Source organism: Tamandua tetradactyla, chromosome 16, assembly GCF_023851605.1.
Source record: "Tamandua tetradactyla isolate mTamTet1 chromosome 16, mTamTet1.pri, whole genome shotgun sequence".
Taxonomy (NCBI): Eukaryota; Metazoa; Chordata; class Mammalia; order Pilosa; family Myrmecophagidae; genus Tamandua; species Tamandua tetradactyla.
Genome location: NC_135342.1, coordinates 61,052,104 through 61,073,028, shown reverse-complemented (window position 1 = coordinate 61,073,028; position 20,925 = coordinate 61,052,104). Strand labels below are relative to the sequence as shown.

Below are 20,925 nucleotides of genomic sequence, written 5' to 3'. Positions count from 1 at the left end.
GTTTTACAAATATTATGTGATAACTAAACATATAAATGATGGAGCCAATTATTTGACTTACCAGAAAGTTTATTCAATTATACATTGATTCACTTCTGCATTTCTATATTAATCAGGGTAGTCCAAACAGTTAAAGTAGGAATTAGTTTACAAGACATATATACAAACAGTTGTTTAGAAACATTCGGTCTCTGTCTACAGCAAAAACAAACAAACAAACAAACAAAAACACTGTTCATAATTACCCCAAACTGGAAGCAACCCAAATGGTCATCGACTGGTGAATGAATAAACAAATAGGGGTAGATCTATACAATGGGATACTATTCAGCAATAAAACAGAAGAAACAACTGATATATGCAACAAGATGGATGAATCTCAAAAGTATTGTGCTAAATGAAGGAACTCAGATACAAAAACTACAAAACGTTTTATTCTATTGATCTATAGAAATCAATAAGACAGAAATCAGATCAATGGTTGCCAAGAACTGGGGGTGAAGAGAAGGATGGACTGCAAAGGACAAAGGAAACATTTGGAGGGCAGTGAAAACATTCTATATCTTGAGTGTGGTGGTACATGATTGAATACGTTTGTCAAAATTCATAGAACTGTAACCCTTTAAAGGGTGAATTTCTAGGCCGGGGGAAAGGTGATAAGCAAGTAAACAAACAAACAAACAAAAAAAAAACTCATTTTGGAGAAGAATATTTAATGTGGTGGAGATATGGTCAAGATATCTTAAATTAAAAATGATATAAGGAAGCAAATTATTGTAAAACAAACACTGAATAAATAAATATACATATATGTATATATCTATGACTAAAAGTATATTTAACATAAAATAATTAGTGTTTATTTCTGGAAGGTAGGATTATGAGTTATTTTATTGTTTTTTCTGTATTTCCAAATTCTCAACAATAAGCATTTATACTTTTATAATCAGAAAAAATTCTAACAGATAGATCTACATGTTTCTTTAAGTACATAGAGGTCCGGAAGCATGTATACTAAACATTACCGGTAGTTAACTCCGGTAGGAAAGGTGATGAATTTTACTTTTTTTGACTGTACTTTTTCTGTATTGTTTATACAGTTTATTTTTCAAACAGATAAATAGTTTTAAAAGTTTATCTATTTTTCAAAACTAGTAAAGCTACATTTTTTAAAGTTACTTTTTTAAAAAGCTGTTTTTTTTTACCTCATTTTGGTAGGATTTCATTAACAAAAAATGAAAGAAATGATCATTTATAGACTTCAGAGCCTCAAAGTCTGTTTATTCTTTTTGTTTTATAAGAAAATGCTTCTTTTATTCTCCCTTTAACATTAAATACATTATCTCTAGCAATAATTCTGCCAGTGGTAATGCAATCCCCTACTGCAATAGGAAAAGACCATGTTCTGGTTTATAACTCTGCCAGCAAAGGGTTGGCAGGGCCCTGTCCCAATCAAAATGATGAACTGAGACACTTCAGGGCTCATCACCCCATGTTTTGAACAACCAGCATGAATTGGCAGAAACATCCTTCTCAAAGCCCTAGAAAATAGTTAAAGGACTGTAGTACTAAAGCAAATGCAGAATCAAGAAACCTTCTTAAAAGTAGTGGGATCTCATGGTGACCTAAAGGCCCTCTCCCCCACCTCTCACCAGCTCACTGTGGAGCCAGGCCTAGCTCTTGTACACAGGTACCTGGCTCCAGTTTTGAAGGGAGAACAGTAACCCGTGGGCAAATAATGGGAACACGTATGTTTGGCCCAATCTCTCTGGTGGTGCCCGGAGGGACTCACCGTGCCAGAACTTGCCCTGCATGTAGAAGGCAGCTCACTGAACACTGCTACAGAACACTACAAGAGAGCAGTCAGGTGGCTGCCTGGGGCGAGGGATACTGACTGTAGGATATATCGTGCAGTGCCTAAGACCCTGAGGAAACAGTCTCCTGAGGAAAATGGGACATCTGCATCCGTGTAAATGGGAAATTCCTAGGGCCAAAGGTACATGCCCAAAACAAGACACACTAAGCACAGAAAGGAGCAGGCAGGCCCCTATGCTTTGGTTTGGAGCCTATTCTCTACACTCATTGTATGGATAAGGCCTGAAGGAGAGTGCTTGCAAGGTTCAATCTGCAAAGACTGGGAAAGTGTTTTTTCCTCCTTTTCCCCCCTTATGTTAGCTCCTGGCATTCAAGGAATGCTCTGTCATAATAGTTGCTGGATACCAGCTTAAGGAACAGATACCTAGGAATATAAATTCCAGCAATAACCATTAAAATATCGAAATGTCCAAGTTTCAACAAAAGATTGCAAAACATACAAAGAAACAGGAAACAATGGCACCAGCAAAGGAGACAATGAAAGCCTTAGAAACCATCAGTGAGGAGGAACAGACCTGGGACACATCAGACAAAGACTTTTAAAATATAGTCATAAATATGCTCAAAGAACTAAAGGAAAACATGGACAAAGAACTAAAGGAAATCAGGAAAATGATAGATGAACTCAAAGAGAATATCAATAAAGAGATAGAAATTATGAAAAGGAGCCAAACAGAGCCAAAGACCACAGTAACAAATTTAAAATTCCCTTGAACGGTTTTCAACAGCAGGTTGGAGCTGGAAAAGAAAGATAAGGCAATTGAAATCATTCAGTGTGAGAATGAGAAATATGATTAAATGAAGAAAAGTTAAAAGAGCCTGAGGAACCTGTTGGACATCACCAAGCATACCAGTATACAAGTTGTGGGGTCCTGGAAGGAGAAGAAAGAAAAAGGCAGAGCGACTATTCAAAGAAATAATAGGTGAAAACTTCCCAAATTCAATGAAAGCCATGAATATATACGTTCACGATGCTCAATGAACTCCAAACAGAATAAACCCAAATAAACATATGCTATAGCATAATATAAATACACTTTTGAATACCAAAGATAAAGAGAGAATTCAGAAAACCACAAGAGAGAAACAATGTGTCACATATAAGGGAGCCTCAATAAGACCAAGAGCATATTTCTCATCAGAACCCATTTTCCTGATCTGAGGATTCTTACAACTTGTGGAGATTTCTAATTGAACATGAATAAAGTTAAGCAGGAATTCACTATGGTCTATGTCTAGACTCAAACAACAACAACAAAAAGTTGTGGGTTTTTTTTTTTTTTTTTTTTTTAAGAATTTCTCACCTTTTTTCCACTTCTAAAAGAAAAGTTTCACTGTTGCCCAACTGACTGAAATGCAACTTGGCAGCTTTTCTCTCGCTTTCCCGTACAGATCGGTCATCTGGAGGTAGAAACCGTGGTCTGAGCATGTTGCTTTTTTGGAGTAAACAGTAGTAGGTCAGAAAACCAAAGTCACAGAATAGAAATTAAAGACCAATCTCAACTTTTTTTGTTAGAGGCAGTTAACAAAATAATGCTATTGTGTTGTCACTGGAGCAAGCAGTAACTCAGGGAGACTGCAAGGGATGTCATAGCAACAACTGCCAGCCACATAGGTTTACCCTTTCAGGAAAGGAGAGCTTGGAAAGCAAACAAACCAAACAGCCTAATGTGAAAGCTGAAAGACAACATCACTTTCTAAAAGAGTTTACTTAGTTTCCCTTTATTATTGCTAAGATAATAACTTTTCCAGAGACAGGTGAAATAGAATTTCGTATTAATAAGAAATATATACTCAACAATAAAATTATAGGGTAATATGGACAAGTTATTTGAAGGGATAGATATTGATCCTTACAACTAATTCCCTAAACAGTTGTATTTTCTACTGCTAATACAGTTGTAAAAGTGGGACACCTGGAAAAATAAATTTCAACCTGGAATCATTTGTGTTGGGGAGGAGGTAGTTTGGTGAAACGGTCAACAAAAGAAAACTAAAGCTGGAAGTAACTGATAAAATCAGAGATTATCATTCAATAAACAATAGAAGGACTCGTTATACATCCTGCCAACACAAAAGAGTTACATAAATGTTTACAAATAAATATATCCTGCCAGTGCACACACTGGGCCAACATCCAAAAACTTAGGAGGTAGCTGATTTAAAGTAAAATTCTGGGGACAAGGAACAGAGAGGAGGGTCTCACCAAGTTTCTCCAGAGTTTGTAGCGTGTATACTGCAAAAAGCCTATAATCTGTATCTTTTCTGACAACAGGATTGAGTCTCAAATCTAGTTCTTTGAGGAAAGGTAAAGGCTGTAGGCGGGACACCTCCACTAATGAAGGAATGTTGTTATAATATAAATTCAGGTCTTGGAGTGAACATAAATACTGGATGCCCTGCAAGGAAAAGATCACATTATAAAACTGCATGTTGGTAAGGCCCAGGAATATCACAAATGGATGTGGAAATATATCTATTACTTTCCATGCTTAAACATGTCATCCAACTCACTCATATTCTCTGAGAAAAGCAGAGAATAAGATCACTGCAGCCCATGGCTACTGGATGTTCTAAATATTAAATAATTCACTTATATACTACAATTTGTCCTTCACAAAACCTGACATTCAAATATCTGCAGTTGATTCTCGACTTCAGTTGCTCCCTGATCCACTTTTTCAATCCGGTCTATCTGAGTGGTACCCAGGCCACTTTTCCATTTCTCTCACCCTGCCCCCAACCATGCTCTGACCCCAGGAGGACCTCAATTTACTAGAGGGAGGGAGGGAGACATAAAAGCAGTTTCTGAGGAAGAAGGGCACGATAAAAAAAAAAAATTGTGTGTGTGTCCTTCTATCTCACTGCCTCGCTCACAGGGTTAATGGTCCAGCTCAGAAAATAAAACCATGCAATCCCCAAGTCCTCCCTCCTGGGCCAGTCTGGGACCCCTCTTGTCCTTGTTTCCACAGCAGAGTTTTGGCACCATATGAACTCCCCATCAGTTCTCCCTGGTAGAAACACTCTCTCTTATTCAGTTCTCTTTCTGGCGTTTATGCAACCACACCCCCTCTATTTAACTGGCAATAGTAACAATCAGGACTGAGAAGCTCAAGAGGGAAAGCCACAATTTTCCTCCTTTGCTGAAACCTGCTATTGGAAATAATTGTTTAATGTTCATGTATTTGGTTAATTAGCTGCTTATGTCCAACACTAACTCCTAGGGCAATATTTAAAAAGAGGTACATATATACTTTTAGTAGTAAAAATGCTTACCGTAAAGGGAATTCCATCTTTGAGGACTATTTCAGGAATTAAAATATTTTCCATTAGATACTTATAAAATTATGTTTTTATTCTCTTCTCATTTAAAATTACCAGTTTCTCATTGCAGGAGATTTAGAAAACTCAGAGACATATACAAAACATTCCCAAACAGAATCCTGTTTATACCTTGATGCATTTCCTTATGGCTTTTTTCAGCTTATTGACTTCTATGTTGTAAAAGGGTCAGAGATTAGGATTAGTTATCAGTGTCTTTAGGTGAATATAGTATTACAACTGCCTTTAACTATGTCTAATTCCTCAACTCCAGTAATCCCTTAATTTCTCTCAGTGTAAAAGTCAAGGAAACAATTTCTATCCTCCTCTCATTTTTTCCAGATGGCATGAACTCATATATTCCTCAAAGTTGCCCTAGCAATAATCACAAAACATTTTTCTCCTGGGAAAATTAAGCAAATTGATTCAAGACTGACAGAGATGAATATATGTAATATTTAATAGATGCAAAAAAGTAGAAAACTAAAATTTATTGAATTTCTTATTTGCCAAACTGTACCAGAATCTTAGATATGTTATGTTTAATTATATATGTTAACTTGATTACCTTACACAACAATTTTTCACTCAACTTACAGAAGAGGAAAGAGAGGGAATATAAGACAAATTATAGCAATGTTCACTTAATTTGTTAGCCTGAAAAAGAACAAACATACAAATGAAAAGAGGAGACCTAAATAGCTTTGAACTAATATCTTCTGAAATTGATAGACCAAATACAAATGGCTGCTAAAAAACAGAGTCTAAAAGATTTTGTTCAACTTGGATTTGCTGCTTTCAGAGTTCCCTAGGTAAAGCCCAGTTAGGAGTGTGATCTTGCCTGGGTCTTCTCTTCTGGAGTCCTTAGTATTAACATGAGATTGAGTCTGGACTGCTTTGTTGAACCAGATATCCCCGAAGAAGTACAAAATTGGCAAAATTGATAGAATAATCTACCAATTATGGTTAAACAATCCTGGATGGCATCTGTGAATATCCCACTTTGAGTGTTGCAGAGAAGGGCTTTGCCAAGACAGACGCATAGCTGGGGCAAAACGGGAATATGTGGAAGAAGTACCATTTGGGGGTCTACCACAAACAAAATTAAACTCCTGCTCTGAGTGTGCGCATTCACATTTTGAGAACACTTTGAGTGTGTTAGCTAATCCTCACACACTACTCTGTTCAGACCTGCTCCCTCCTTTTTTGCATTGCTCTCTGATCCACCATCCCCTGATGTAGAAATTTTTCTTTGTTTTCAAGACCACCATTTCCTCCTCCTTCTAGAGAAAACCCACAGTCACACCCTAGGCCAATGTTTTCAAATCTATGCTCCATGTACTACCAGCAACAGAATCACCTGGGAATGTCCTGAGCCAACCCCAGACCTACTAAATCAGAGTCTCTCTCAGAATAGGAACTAAGATAAGAACTTCTCATAATTTCTTATGTAAACTAAAATTTGTACTTTTGCTCTGGGCAGCAATAGCTAAGCATAGTTTTCCCTGAGTACAAAAGGAATTTTTCCCATTATTTTATAATAAAAACTTTCAACAATATGACTTGGCTGGTCATACAATATAGAACTTACCTTCAGGCTAGTGATCAAATTCCTTGATAAATCTAAGGATCTGAGATTTTTAAAGTTTCTGAAGGCATCACCAATAGAATGGATTTTTCCAGCATAAGATCCCTGCAATGAAAGAGACTCCACCAGTTCTGAAAAGAGATCATCAATAGATACATTATGATCTCTACTTATGGAAAGTGCACAGTTGGTGAAAATAGGCCTTCCTCTCTCTTATACCCCATCTTTAAAAGACTCTACATCCAATTCTCATAAGAAGATCAGCTCTTCTTTTTAAAAGCAGCATTATGGTCTTTTATTAGACCATAATACAAACGTAGGTTTCATGGCACTCTTGGATTTCTCTAATTACCATGTAGGATGTAGTGAAATTCTCCAAAAGTTCTCAAGACAAAATTAAAACAGAAATTCAGCAATCCCACTGTTAGGAATCAGTCCTAAAGATAAAACTTACAAAATTTTGCCGACATATATACCACAAGGATGTCAATTGCAGAACTGTTTTAGCATAGAGAAATTAAAAAAAGAGAGAGACAGCCTAAATAACAGCACAATGACATAATGGACCATGTACTAGGTCTGTGACCTTGTACAAGTCACACAAACTCTCTCTGTGCATTAGTTTCCTCATGTAAAAACGAGGATGGATAATAGGAATACTTACTTCATAAGGTGTTATAAGGATTTAAATATATATATATATATATATATAATATATGTACACATATTCACATACATATAGTCATGCACACACATCCATATACATATTTTAGACAGTACCTGGCAGTCACTAAAAAGAATAAGGTAGAGCGGGTGCAAGGGTAGTTCAGTGGTAGAATTCTCGCATACCATGTGGGAGACCCGGGTTCAATTCCCGACCTGTGCACTTCCCCCAAACAAGCAAACAAAAGAAAGGAAAAAAAAAAAAAAGAAAAGAAAAGATTCAACAAATGGTGCTGCAATAACGGGATACTCACATGGAAAAAGAATGAAATGTGACCCCCACCACACAACATACAAGAAAAAAAGAAAAGAATCAGGTAGATTTGTAGATGTTCATCTGGAAAGAATACCAAGACATTATTAGGTGAGGAAAAAGTATGATTTGTGTGTGTGTGTAACTTTTATTTAAAAATAAATGACTTTTATTCTTTTGTGTGTGTGTAACTTTTATTTAAGAATATGTATACACACACACATATACAGTGAGAGAGGAAATAGACGAAGGTCAACTTCTAACAGCACAGAAATGAGGAGAGCCTCAGAATTGCCAAAAGGAAGTGTGGCAAGAACAGTGAACTAACGTGAAAAGAGCAACCAAAACTGGGAGGGGCTTCTGCAGGATCCAATTGGCAAGTGAGTGCCAGGGTATGCACCAAAGTAAGGTCTTACGAGTTTGAGCAGTCTTGGTTCTACAAATACTATAAAGTAACAAACCAAAGAGCCCTTCCAAAATAAGATTTATAGTAGAGAGAAACTAGTGGGAGTAAAATCTACATAGAACAGAACAAAGTTATAGGTACAAAGGAAAGGGAAGATCTGGGAGAGAAGAGGGGGAGTGGGGCAGGTGGAACAGAGATGGCAGATTTCAGAAACATAAGACCATAGTTTTTACTACTTTATGAACACAACAGAAGAGGGAGCTTCAGAACCTTGAAATTAGGAAAGTTACTGTACTCTGTTCATCCTATCTAGAAGTAAGGGAAATTTTACTGCACTTAAAGAGCCACAGAAAAGGATCACATCAAATCTGATATGATGTTATAATAGGAAAAAGAGAAAAAGGAGTAGAATAATATACCTAACGACAATGGAAGCACTCCAGAAAGATATGTCCACAAAGCAAATGAAAACTGTAACTAAATATTTCTAAACAAGCTAAAAGAAATTAATAAAATGATAGAACTTCTCAACTAATGCAGAAGTTCTCAAAGTGTGGTCCCTGGACCCATGGAGGTAACTGAAACATGTAGAAGAGGTCCACAAAGTCACAACTATTTGTTAAAATTATTTTCATAACAATATTAAGACATTAAATGTGTTTACACCGTGTTGACATTTACCCTGATAGTATGAAAGCAAAAATGCTGCACCTTAGCAGGAATTAAGGCAATAGTACCAAACTGTACTCTGTAGTCATTGTATTCGTCACCATCACATACCTGCCCTGCAGTTAAAAAAAAACCAGTTTCGATGCCCACACCCCGCAGCAGCAGGCCCGCCCATGCCCCGCAGCAGCCGGCCCGCCCACCCTCCTCTCCCCTCTTTGTCCTCTTCCCCCTCCTACTCCGGCAGCTCTACAACCACCACCGTGCCCTCTTCTGCCTTCACCGGCTCCTCCGCCACCGGCCTCGACAGCCTTGCCACCCTCACCTTTCCTCCTCCAGAACAGCTACTGGGGGAGTGGAGACAATACAGAGCAGCTCCCGGAGCCACAACAGAGATCAAAGGAACAGCGTACCCCATCCTGGAACGGCTGACTGTCTGGGAGAACCAGCTCCGGTGAGATCACCGAGGGGCGCGGGCTTTCCCGGGCGGGACGGCAAGCGGCCGGAGTCCCTCCCCTCCTCCTTCCCAGGCCAGCTGGCAGAATTGGGCAGGCGGTCCCCTTGGGCCATGGCGGCTGGCGCCCCCACCACGCGAGGCCCCCCAGACCAACTGAGAGAGTCGGGTCGGAAATCCCCAGACTGCGGAGAACGGTGACTGGGGGGGTCCCTTCCAAACACGTGACTCCCAGGTCCGGCTGGGAACAGTGCACTCTCCCGGGCTGCGACAGCTGGCGTCCTCCCGCCACACTTGGCGCCCCAGGCCGACTAGGAAACTCGGTCGGGCGCTCTCCCGTGCTGCGGCGGCTGGCGACCCTCCCCGCGTTCGGACCCCTGGGCCGGCTGGCACTCTTCCAAGACGCTTCGGCTGCCGAACCCCCCCTACGGCAAGAGTTTTCCAGAGTTAAAGGACCCACAGCAACTTTCACTGGTGGAACCCGTAGACAAATGTGTGCCACGAGCGCCACCTACTGGGCAGGATAAGAAAAACAGAACCCAGAGATTTCACAGAAAAATCTTTCAACCTGTTGGGTCCAACACCCAGGGAAATTTGACTAAATGCCCAGACGCCAGCAGAAGATAACGGATCACGCTCAGAAAATTGAAAATATGGCCCAGTCAAATGAACAAACCAATAGTTCAAATGAGATACAGGAGCTGAAACAACTAATGCTGAATATACGAACAGAAATGGAAAACCTCTTCAAAAACGAAATCGATAAATTGAGGGAGGACATGAAGAAGACATGGGCTGATCAAAAAGAAGAAATAGAAAAACTGAAAAAACAAATCACAGAGCTTATGGAAGTGAAGGATAAAGTACAAAACATGGAAAAAACAATGGATACCTACAATGATAGATTTAAAGAGACAGAAGATAGAATTAGTGATTTGGAGGATGGAATATCTGAAATCCAAAAAACAAACAGAAACTATCCGGAAAAGAATGGAAAAATTTGAACAGGGTATCAGGGAACTCAAGGACAATGTGAATCGCACAAATATACGTGTTGTGGGTGTCCCAGAAGGAGAAGAGAAGGGAAAAGGAGGAGAAAAACTAATGGAAGAAATTATCACTGAAAATTTCCCAACTCTTATGAAAGACCTAAAATTGCAGATCCAAGAAGTGCAGCACACCCCAAAGAGATTAGACCCAAATAGGCGTTCCCCAAGACACTTACTAGTTAGAATGTCAGAGGTCAAAAAGAAAGAGAGGATCTTGAAAGCAGCAAGAGAGAAGCAATCCATCACATACAAGGGAAACCCAATAAGACTATGTGTAGATTTCTCAGCAGAAACGATGGAAGCTAGAAGACAGTGGGATGATATATTTAAGTTACTAAAAGAGAAAAACTGCCAACCAAGACTCCTATATCCAGCAAAATTGTCCTTCAAAAATGAGGGAGAAATTAAAACATTCTCAGACAAAAAGTCACTGAGAGAATTTGTGACCAAGAGACCAGCTCTGCAAGAAATACTAAAGGGAGCACTAGAGGCAGATACAAAAAGACAGAAGAGAGAGGCATGGAGAAGAGTGTAGAAAGAAGGAAAGTCAGATATGATATATATAATACAAAAGGCAAAATGGTAGAGGAAAATATTATCCAAACAGTAATAACTCTAAATGTTAATGGACTGAATTCCCCAATCAAAAGACATAGACTGGCAGAATGGATTAAAAAACAAGATCCTTCTATATGCTGTCTACAGGAAACACATCTTAGACCCAAAGATAAATATAGGTTAAAAGTGAAAGGTTGGGAAAAGATATTTCATGCAAATAACAACCAGAAAAGAGGAGAAGCGGCTATACTAATATCCAACAAATTAGACTTCAAATGTAAAAAGGTTAAAAGAGACAAAGAAGGACACTATATACTAATAAAAGGAACAATTAAACAAGAAGACATAACAATCATAAATATTTATGCACTGAACCAGAATGCCCCAAAATACGTGAGGAATACACTGCAAACACTGAAAAGGGAAATGGACACATATACCATAATAGCTGGAGACATCAATTCACCACTCTCATCAATGGACAGAACATCTAGACAGAGGATCAATAAAGAAATAGAGAATCTGAATATTATTATAAATGACCTAGACTTAACAGACATTTACAGGACATTACACCCCACAACAGCAGGATACACCTTTTTCTCAAATGCTCATGGATCATTCTCAAAGATAGACCATATGCTGGGTCACAAAGCAAGTCTTAACAAATTTAAAAAGATTGAAATCATACACAACACTTTCTCGGATCATAAAGGAATGAAGTCGGAAATCAATAATAGGCGGAGTGCCAGAAAATTCACAAATACATGGAGGCTCAACAACACACTCTTAAACAATGAGTGGGTCAAAGAAGAAATTGCAAGAGAAATTAGTAAATACCTAGAGGCGAATGAAAATGAAAACACAACATATCAAAATTTATGGGACGCAGCAAAGGCAGTGTTAAGAGGGAAATTCATTGCCCTAAATGCCTATATCAGAAAAGAAGAAAAGGCCAAAATGCAGGAATTAACTGTCCACTTGGAAGAACTGGAGAAAGAACAGCAAACTAATCCCAAAGCAAGCAAAAGGAAAGAAATAACAAAGATTAGAGCAGAAATAAATGAAATTGAAAACATGAAAACAATAGAGAAAATCAACAAGACCAGAAGTTGGTTCTATGAGAAAATCAATAAGATTGATGGGCCCTTAGCAAGATTGACAAAAAGAAGAAGAGAGAGGATGCAAATTTATAAGATCAGAAATGGAAGAGGAGACATAACTACTGACCTCACAGAAATAAAGGAGGTAATAACAGGATACTATGAACAACTCTACGCTAATAAATACAACAATTTAGATGAAATGGACGGGTTCCTGGAAGGACATGAACAACCAACTTTGACTCAAGAAGAAATAGATGACCTCAACAAACCAATCACAAGTAAAGAAATTGAATTAGTCATTCAAAAGCTTCCTAAAAAGAAAAGTCCAGGACCAGACGGCTTCACATGTGAATTCTATCAAACATTCCAGAAAGAATTAGTACCAACTCTCCTCAAACTCTTCAAAAAAATCGAAGTGGAGGGAAAACTACCTAATTCATTCTATGAAGCCAACATCACCCTCATACCAAAACCAGGCAAAGATATTACAAAATAAAAAAACTACAGACCAATCTCTGTAATGAATATAGATGCAAAAATCCTCAATAAAATTCTAGCAAATCGTATCCAACAACACATTAAAAGAATTATACATCATGACCAAGTAGGATTCATCCCAGGTATGCAAGGATGGTTCAACATAAGAAAATCAATTAATGTAATACACCATATCAACAAATCAAAGCAGAAAAATCACATGATCATCTCAATTGATGCAGAGAAGGCATTTGACAAGATTCAACATCCTTTCCTGTTGAAAACACTTCAAAAGATAGGAATACAAGGGAATTTCCTTAAAATGATAGAGGGAATATATGAAAAACCCATAGCTAATATCATCCTCAATGGGGAAAAATTGAAAACTTTCCCCCTAAGATCAGGAACAAGACAAGGATGTCCACTATCACCACTATTATTCAACATTGTGCTGGAGGTTCTAGCCAGAGCAATTAGACAAGAAAAAGAAATACAAGGCATCAAAATTGGAAAGGAAGAAGTAAAACTATCACTGTTTGCAGACGATATGATGCTATACGTAGAAAACCTAGAAAAATCCACAACAAAATTACTAGAGCTAATAAATGAGTACAGCAAAGTAGCAGGCTACAAGATCAACATTGAAAAATCTGTAGCTTTTCTATACACTAGTAATGAACAAGCTGAGGGGGAAATCAAGAAACGAATCCCATTTACAATTGCAACTAAAAGAATAAAATACCTAGGAATAAATTTAACCAAAGAGACAAAAAACCTATATAAAGAAAACTACAAAAAACTGCTAAAAGAAATCACAGAAGACCTAAATAGATGGAAGGGTGTACCGTGTTCATGGATTGGAAGACTAAATATAATTAAGATGTCAATCCTACCTAAACTGATCTACAGATTCAATGCAATACCAATCAAAATCCAACAACTTATTTTTCAGAATTAGAAAAACCAATAAGCAAATTTATCTGGAAGGGCAGGGTGCCCCGAATTGCTAAAAACATCTTGAGGGAAAAAAAAGAAGCTGGAGGTCTTGTGCTGCCAGACTTTAAGGCATATTATGAAGCCACAGTGGTCAAAACAGCATGGTATTGGCATAAAGATAGATATATTGACCAATGGAATCGAATAGAGTGCTCAGATATAGACCCTCTCATCTATGGACATTTGATCTTTGATAAGGCAGTCAAGCCAACTCACCTGGGACAGAACAGTCTCTTCAATAAATGGTGCCTAGAGAATTGGATATCCATATGTAAAAGAATGAAAGAAGACCCGTATCTCACACCTTAAACAAAAGTTAACTCAGGATGGATCAAAGAACTAAACATTAGGTCTAAGACCATAAAACAGTTAGAGGAAAATGTAGGGAGATATCTTATGAATCTTACAACTGGAGGTGGTTTTATGGACCTTAAACCTAAAGCAAGAGCACTGAAGAAGGAAATAAATAAATGGGAGCTCCTCAAAATTAAACACTTTTGTGCATCAAAGAACTTCATCAAGAAAGTAGAAAGACAGCCTACACAATGGGAGACAATATTTGGAAATGACATATCAGATAAAGGTCTAGTATCCAGAATTTATAAAGAGATAGTCCAACTCAACAACAAAAAGACAGCCAACCCAATTACAAAATGGGAAAAAGACTTGAACAGACACCTACCAGAAGAGGAAATACAAATGGCCAAGAGACACATGAAGAGATGCTCAATGTCCCTGGCCATTAGAGAAATGCAAATCAAAACCACAATGAGATATCATCTCACACCCACCAGAATGGCCATTATCAACAAAACAGAAAATGACAAGTGCTGGAGAGGATGCGGAGAAAGAGGCACACTTATCCACTGTTGGTGGGAATGTCAAATGGTGCAACCACTGTGGAAGGCAGTTTGGCGATTCCTCAAAAAGCTGAATATAGAATCGCCATACGACCCAGCATTACCATTGCTAGGTATCTACTCAAAGGACTTAAGGGCAAAGACACAAACGGACATTTGCACACGAATGTTTATAGCAGCGTTATTTACAATTGCAAAGAGATGGAAACAGCCAAAATATCCATCAACAGAAGAGTGGCTAAACAAACTGTGGTATATACATACGATGGAATATTATGCAGCTTTAAGACAAGATAAACTTATGAAGCATGTAATAACATGGATGGACCTAGAGAATATTATGCTGAGTGAGTTCAGCCAAAAACTAAAGGACAAATACTGTATGGTCCCACTGATGTGAACGGACATTCGAGAATAAACTTGAAATATGTCATTGGTAACAGAGTCCAGCAGTAGTTAGAAACAGGGTAAGATAATGGGTAATTGAAGCTGAAGGGATACAGACTGTGTAACAGGACTAGATACAAAAACTCAAAAATGGACAGCACAATAATACCTAATTGTAAAGTAACCATGTTAAAACACTGAATGAAGCTGCATCTGAGCTATAGAGTTTTTTTTGTTTTTGTTTTCGTTTTTGTTTTTTTTACTATTATTACTATTTCTATTTCTTTTCTCTATATTAACATTTTATATCTTTTTCTGTTGTGTTGCTAGTTCCTCTAAACCGATGCAAATGTACTAAGAAACGATGATCATGCATCTATGTGATGATGTTAAGAATTACTGAGTGCATATGTAGAATGGTATGATTTCTAAACGTTGTGTTAATTTTTTTTTCTTTCCGATAATAAAAAAATAAAAAATAAAAAATAAAAAAAAATAAAAAAGCCGGTTTCACTTAAGAATGTCTTTGATGAAGCAGTAAAATTATTTTATTAAATCTTGACCCTGAGTACAGATCTTTTATTTTATTATTTTTTCCCATGGGGCAGGCTCCGGGAATCAAACCCCGGTTTCCGGCATGACAGGTGAGAACTCTGCCACTGAGCTACCACTGTCCACTCCAGGTCTTTTTAATATTCAGTTTGACTATGGGAAGTATGCATAAAGTACTTCTACGGTATGCCAAAATATGATGAATGTCTAGAGGGAAATCACTTGTGTACATGTTTGAATTGCAAGATGAACTAGCCACTTTTTTATGGAACACCATTTTTATTCAAAAAGTCAACTGACAGCTTGCTGCTGTGAAGCTTATGTATGAAGCAGAGCAACTTAGCCTACCTATAAGTGTGCCTAAGACTTATCTCTGGAGGACCTCTTTTGTTGCTCAGATGTGAGCTCTCTCTCTCTATAAGCCCAACTCTGCAAGTGAAATCATTGCCATCCCCACTATGTGGGACATGACATCCAGGGGTGAAAGTCTCCCTGGTGGTGTGGGAGATGACTCCCATAATGAGCTTGGCTCTGGCACCATGGGATCAACAATGTTATACTGACCAAAACAGGGAAAAGAAGTGTACAAATACAGTATCAGTGGCTGAGAGAGTTCAAATAGTTAAGACATTACTCTGGAGGTCACTCTTATGCAAGCTTCGGTTAGATATTGCTAACTATCATAGCTTGCCAACCACAACCAAAACCATTCTTGCCATTCCTGGAAAAAAAAAAAGTAGGGCATTATATAAAATTCTACAAAGATTCCATGCACTGTGGGGAAATATTCCAGTAACCTACAACCTCCAGATGGGTCCCTGAACATGATAAGTCCTGAAATGCAGAGGGCCACCCTCTCCAGGACATCAACTAGTTCCATCCCCCTATCCCATATATCAACAGCCCCTTCCAACATGAAAAAGTTAGAACAGGCTTAGCCCAAAACCCCTAATGTGAGTGAAAGATCAAAGGTAATGGTGGAGTTTATACAGAGAAGGGAGGGTTTAACAAATGAGTATGATTGCTGAGCCACTATATTGATATTTCTTTTAGTGTCCAGTATTTTAGAGCAGATAGAAGTAAAAACCTAAAATTGTGGAATTGTAACCCATACCAAACTCTAAACTCTGTTCTACAATTAATTGTTGTGATGTACTTTGAGATTTATGCTTTTTTGTATATAGTTATTTTTCACAAAAAGAAAGTAAGTTGATTGTGATGATAAAAAAATGAAATTCCATGATTGTTCAAAAAGCAGGAAAAATTGCTATAAAGATACATTAATATAAAAAATTTCTGCTCAGTAAAGATTGTACTGCTTTGCTAATGTTTAGTACAATTGCAAATCATCAGAAAACTTCTGTAATAATTCTGTGGCTTTATACATACATTCACTTTTTATTTTTTTGTATGCTACATGCCTGGGGTCATATTTCATTCTTTTTCCATGTGAGTATCCCATTATTGCAAGCCCATTTGTTGAATTTTTGTTTGTTTGTTTGTTTGTTTTTGGGAAACTCATGGACTGGAAATCAAACCCAGTCTCCCGCATGGCAGGTGAGAATTATACCACTGAATTACCCCAGCACCCACCATGCATTCACTTTTTATTTGAAGTATTAAAGACACAGCAAAAAAAAGAGAAAAAAAAGTCAACTGACAAATTTTGGTTTTTCAGATTGAATATGAGGCTGTGGCTTTAAGAAAACAACTGATATTAAGGGTCATCAATGAAAAAAATTTAAATGCCAAGCAAAAATTAGAATTAGGATTTTGGAAAACTCTTATCTGCCACTGTGAGCTTGACAGTTTCCCAACACTTAAAGATATTTCCAGTGAGCTCAGTATTAATATGATTATGAGACATTATATAATGAAATTTGTCAACATTTTGAAGAGCTGCATAACACAGTGAGTTAATATTTTCCAAACGGTCAATGCATAGTAGTTATAGAATGAATTATGCCCCCTCAAAAGATAGGCTGAAGTCCTAAACTTTATACCTCAGAATGTGACCTTATTTGGAAATAGAGTAGAAATGGAATTAGGCAAGTTAAAATGAAGTTATACATGAGTAGAGTGGGTCTTTAACCAATTATGACTAGTGTCACTTTAAGAAGAAGAAATTTGGACACAGACAGAGAGGAGAAGGCATGTGATGATTGAGGCAGAAAGACATGGATTGCCAGCGAGTTTCTAACAAAACCCAGGAGAGAGACATGGAATAGATTTTTCCCTACAGACAAATCCTGGGAAATGAATACAATGATGCTACAAAACCTGTGTGGGTAAAAGATCCATTCAAGTGTAGGATATACCAATGGACTTTAATATAGCAGAGTACATAAACCTCATTGATATGGATTTCATATTTCACATAGCAACTAATCTTGAAAAAAAAGGCACCATGCAAGAGGATTGTGGGAAGACAGCAGAGTAGGAAGCTCCAAGAATCAATCCCTCTACCAAAACAACTATTGAACTAGCAGGAGTTGTCTGAATCAACTATTTTGGAACTCTGAAGTCCAGTGGAATACTGTGCTGCATCTAGGGAAGAGCTAGAGGAAGAAGCTGGTAAACTGTGGTAAATATTGGTGAATTTCACCCTCTAAGCAGTAGGTACTATTTCCCATCCTGCAGTTGTGTTGTAGGCAGCAGTAATGACTGGAGGCCGGTCTCCTGAGCTTGCAGGTGCCAAGGTGGGCTATAAGAACCAGTCCTCTAAAATTCAGGGAGGTGTGGTCTAATCATTGATCACTGCTTTTGATCAACTACTGAAGATCACTGGGGGGCCAGCTCTGAGAGTGGTCAATGTCTAACCTCCTTCAAGCAAAAGCAGCAGAGAAGACTTAAAGAGGCAATACCTACTTTTTCCTCCTCTTATCACTTTCTATTCCTCATTTGGGAGCAAAAATAGTGTGAAAGTGTCACAAATTGATGGCTCCATCCCTCGACAATAACAACAATAAATAATTGAATGAAAGTGGGACATTACTACCAGTCTTACAAAAATAAAAACCTAGATAAAATGGACAGATTTCTAGAAACACAAATTACCTAGACTAATGCAAGAAAAATTGAAAATCTCAACAGGCTTATAACAAGTAAAGAGATTGAATCAGTAACTAAAAACCTCCCCCAAAAGAAAAGTGGATGGTTTCACTGCTGAATTGTACTAAACATTTAAAGAAGATTTAACACCAATCCTTCTCAAAGTCTTCCAAAAAATGAAGAGGTGGGATTACTTCCAATTCATACTATAAGGCCAGCATTACCCTGACATAAAAGCCAGATAAACACAGCACAAGAAAAGAACATTACAGACCAACATCCTTTACGAATGCATATGCAAAGATCCTCAACAAAATACTAGCAAAGCAAATCCCACATTATATTAAAAGGACTATACATCGTGACCACATGGGATATATTTCAGGAATGCAAAGAATATACAATGTAAGAAAATTAATTAATGTAATATACCACATTAATGAAAGAAAAAAATACATGGTCCTTTCAATTGCTATAGAAAGGCAATGGACAAAATCCAACACTCTTTCATGATAAAAACACTCAGAAAACTAGGAATCAAAGATAACTTTTTCAAAATGATAGAGGGGACTTATGAAAAACCCACAGCAAACATCATAACCAATGATGAAAGACTGAAAGCTTTCCCTTTAAGATTAGGAATAAGAGAAGGATGCCCACTGTCACCACCAGAAGTTCAATCCAGAAAGATCAGGCAAGCAAAAGAAATAAAAAGCAACCAAATGGAAAAGAAGAAGCCAAATTACCTCTGTTCATAAATGTCATGACTCTATACCTTGAAAACCCTAAAGAACCCACGAGAAAGCTATTAGAACTAATAAACAAATTCAGTAAAGTTGCAGGATACAAAATAAACAGAAGTAATTTGGCTTTCAATACACTGGTAATGAACAATCTGAAAAAGAAACCAAGGGAAAAAATTCCATTTACTATAGCATCTAAAGGAATAAAACACCTTGAATAAACTTAACCAAGGAAGTGAAAGACCTGTATACTAAAACTACAAAACATTGCTGACATAAATTAAAGGAGACCTAAATAAATGGAAAGATATCCCATGTTCATGGATTGGAAGACAATATTAATATATCAATACTGCCTAAAGCAATTGATAAATTCAATGCCATCCTTTTTTGCTGAAATGGAAAAATTGATCCTCAAATACATATGAAGTTGCATGGGGCCACAAATACCCAAAATAATTTTGAAAAAAAAGATGTACTACTTGATTTCAAAACTGACTACAAGGGCACGCCATGATGGCTCAGCAGGCAAAGTTCTTGCCTGCCGTGCCAGAGACCCAGGTTTGATTCCTGGTGCCTGCCCATGCAAAACAAACAAACAAAAGAAACTGACTACAAAACTACAGTAATCTAGCTTTTATCTATCCTTAAAGATAGATATAGACTAATGGAATAGAATTGAGAGAACACAGATAAATCCCCACATCTCTGGCCAGCTGATTTTCAACAAGGGTGCTAAGTTTATTCAATGAGGAAAGAATAGTCTCCTCACCAGATGGTGCTGGGACAACTGGAAATCCATATGCAAAAGAAAGTAACTGGACCTTTACTTTGCACCACATATGATAATTAATTTGAAATGGACCAATGACCTAAATAGAAGAGCTAATATTATAAAATTCAAAAAGAAAACATACGAATGCACAGGGAGTTCAGTGGTTAGAATACCTGCCTTCCATGCAGGAGACCCGGGTTTGATTCCCAGACCATGTACCCCCCCCCAAAGAAAAGAAAAGAAACCATAGGAGTAAATCCTTAGGACCTTGTAGTAGGTAATGGCTTTTTAGATTTTACAAAAAAAAAAAAAGTGCAAGCAACAAAAGAAAAAAATAAAAGAATAGAAATTTAAAATTTAAAAAAAATCCATGGAGTTGGAAAAAGATATTTCCTGCAAACAGTAATCTGAAAAGAGTGGTGGTAGCTACACTAATATATGACAAATTAGTCTTCAAATGTAAAACAATAAAAGAGACAAAGAAGGACACTGTGTATTAATAAAAGAAACAATTCATCAAGAAGACATAGCAATCATAAATATTCATGCACTGAGCCAGATTGTCCCAAAATACATGATGCTTACAGTGACAACACTGAAGGGAGAAGTAGATACCTCTATAATTTTGGTTGGACCACTCTCATCAATGGATAGAACACAATACAAACAGGATCAATATAATAACAAAATATAGACAGGATCAATAAGGAAACAGATTTTGAATAGTACAATAAATAAACAAGACATAACAGACATTTACAGAATATTACACTCACAACAGCAAGACACACATTTTTCTCAACTGTTCATGGACCATTCTCCAGGATAGACCACAAGTTCTGTCACAATGCAAATCTCAACACATCTAAAAAGATTGAAATTTTACAGAATTCCTTCTTGGATCACAATGGAATGAAGTTGTAAATCATTAACAGGCAGAAAGCCAGAAAATTCACAAACATATGGAGGCCAAAACATACTCTTAAAACAAGCAGTGGGTCAAGGAAGAAATTACAAGGGAAATTAGTAAATATCTCAAGGCAAATGAAAATGGAAACACAACATATCAAAACTTATGGGATGCA

At 37.4% G+C, this 20,925-nt stretch overlaps 1 protein-coding gene across 5 annotated transcripts in view; it reads right to left on the bottom strand.

Annotated features, from left to right (window-relative positions):
• The window catches only part of LRRC36 (leucine rich repeat containing 36), a 104,458-nt gene that overhangs the window by 40,690 nt on the left and 42,843 nt on the right, over nt 1–20,925 (bottom strand). For 3 of the 5 annotated variants that reach the window (XM_077132725.1, XM_077132724.1, XM_077132726.1), the window contains exons 2-4: nt 6,788–6,915; nt 4,082–4,274; nt 3,180–3,276 (exon numbers count right to left, since the gene is read on the bottom strand). In XM_077132725.1, coding sequence (XP_076988840.1) covers nt 3,180–3,276; nt 4,082–4,274; nt 6,788–6,915 — 418 coding nt within the window. Of the gene's footprint in view, nt 1–3,179; nt 3,309–4,081; nt 4,275–5,151; nt 5,178–6,787; nt 6,916–20,925 lie in introns of all 5 variants that reach the window. The other 2 variants (XM_077132727.1, XM_077132728.1) reach the window with 2 other exon arrangements.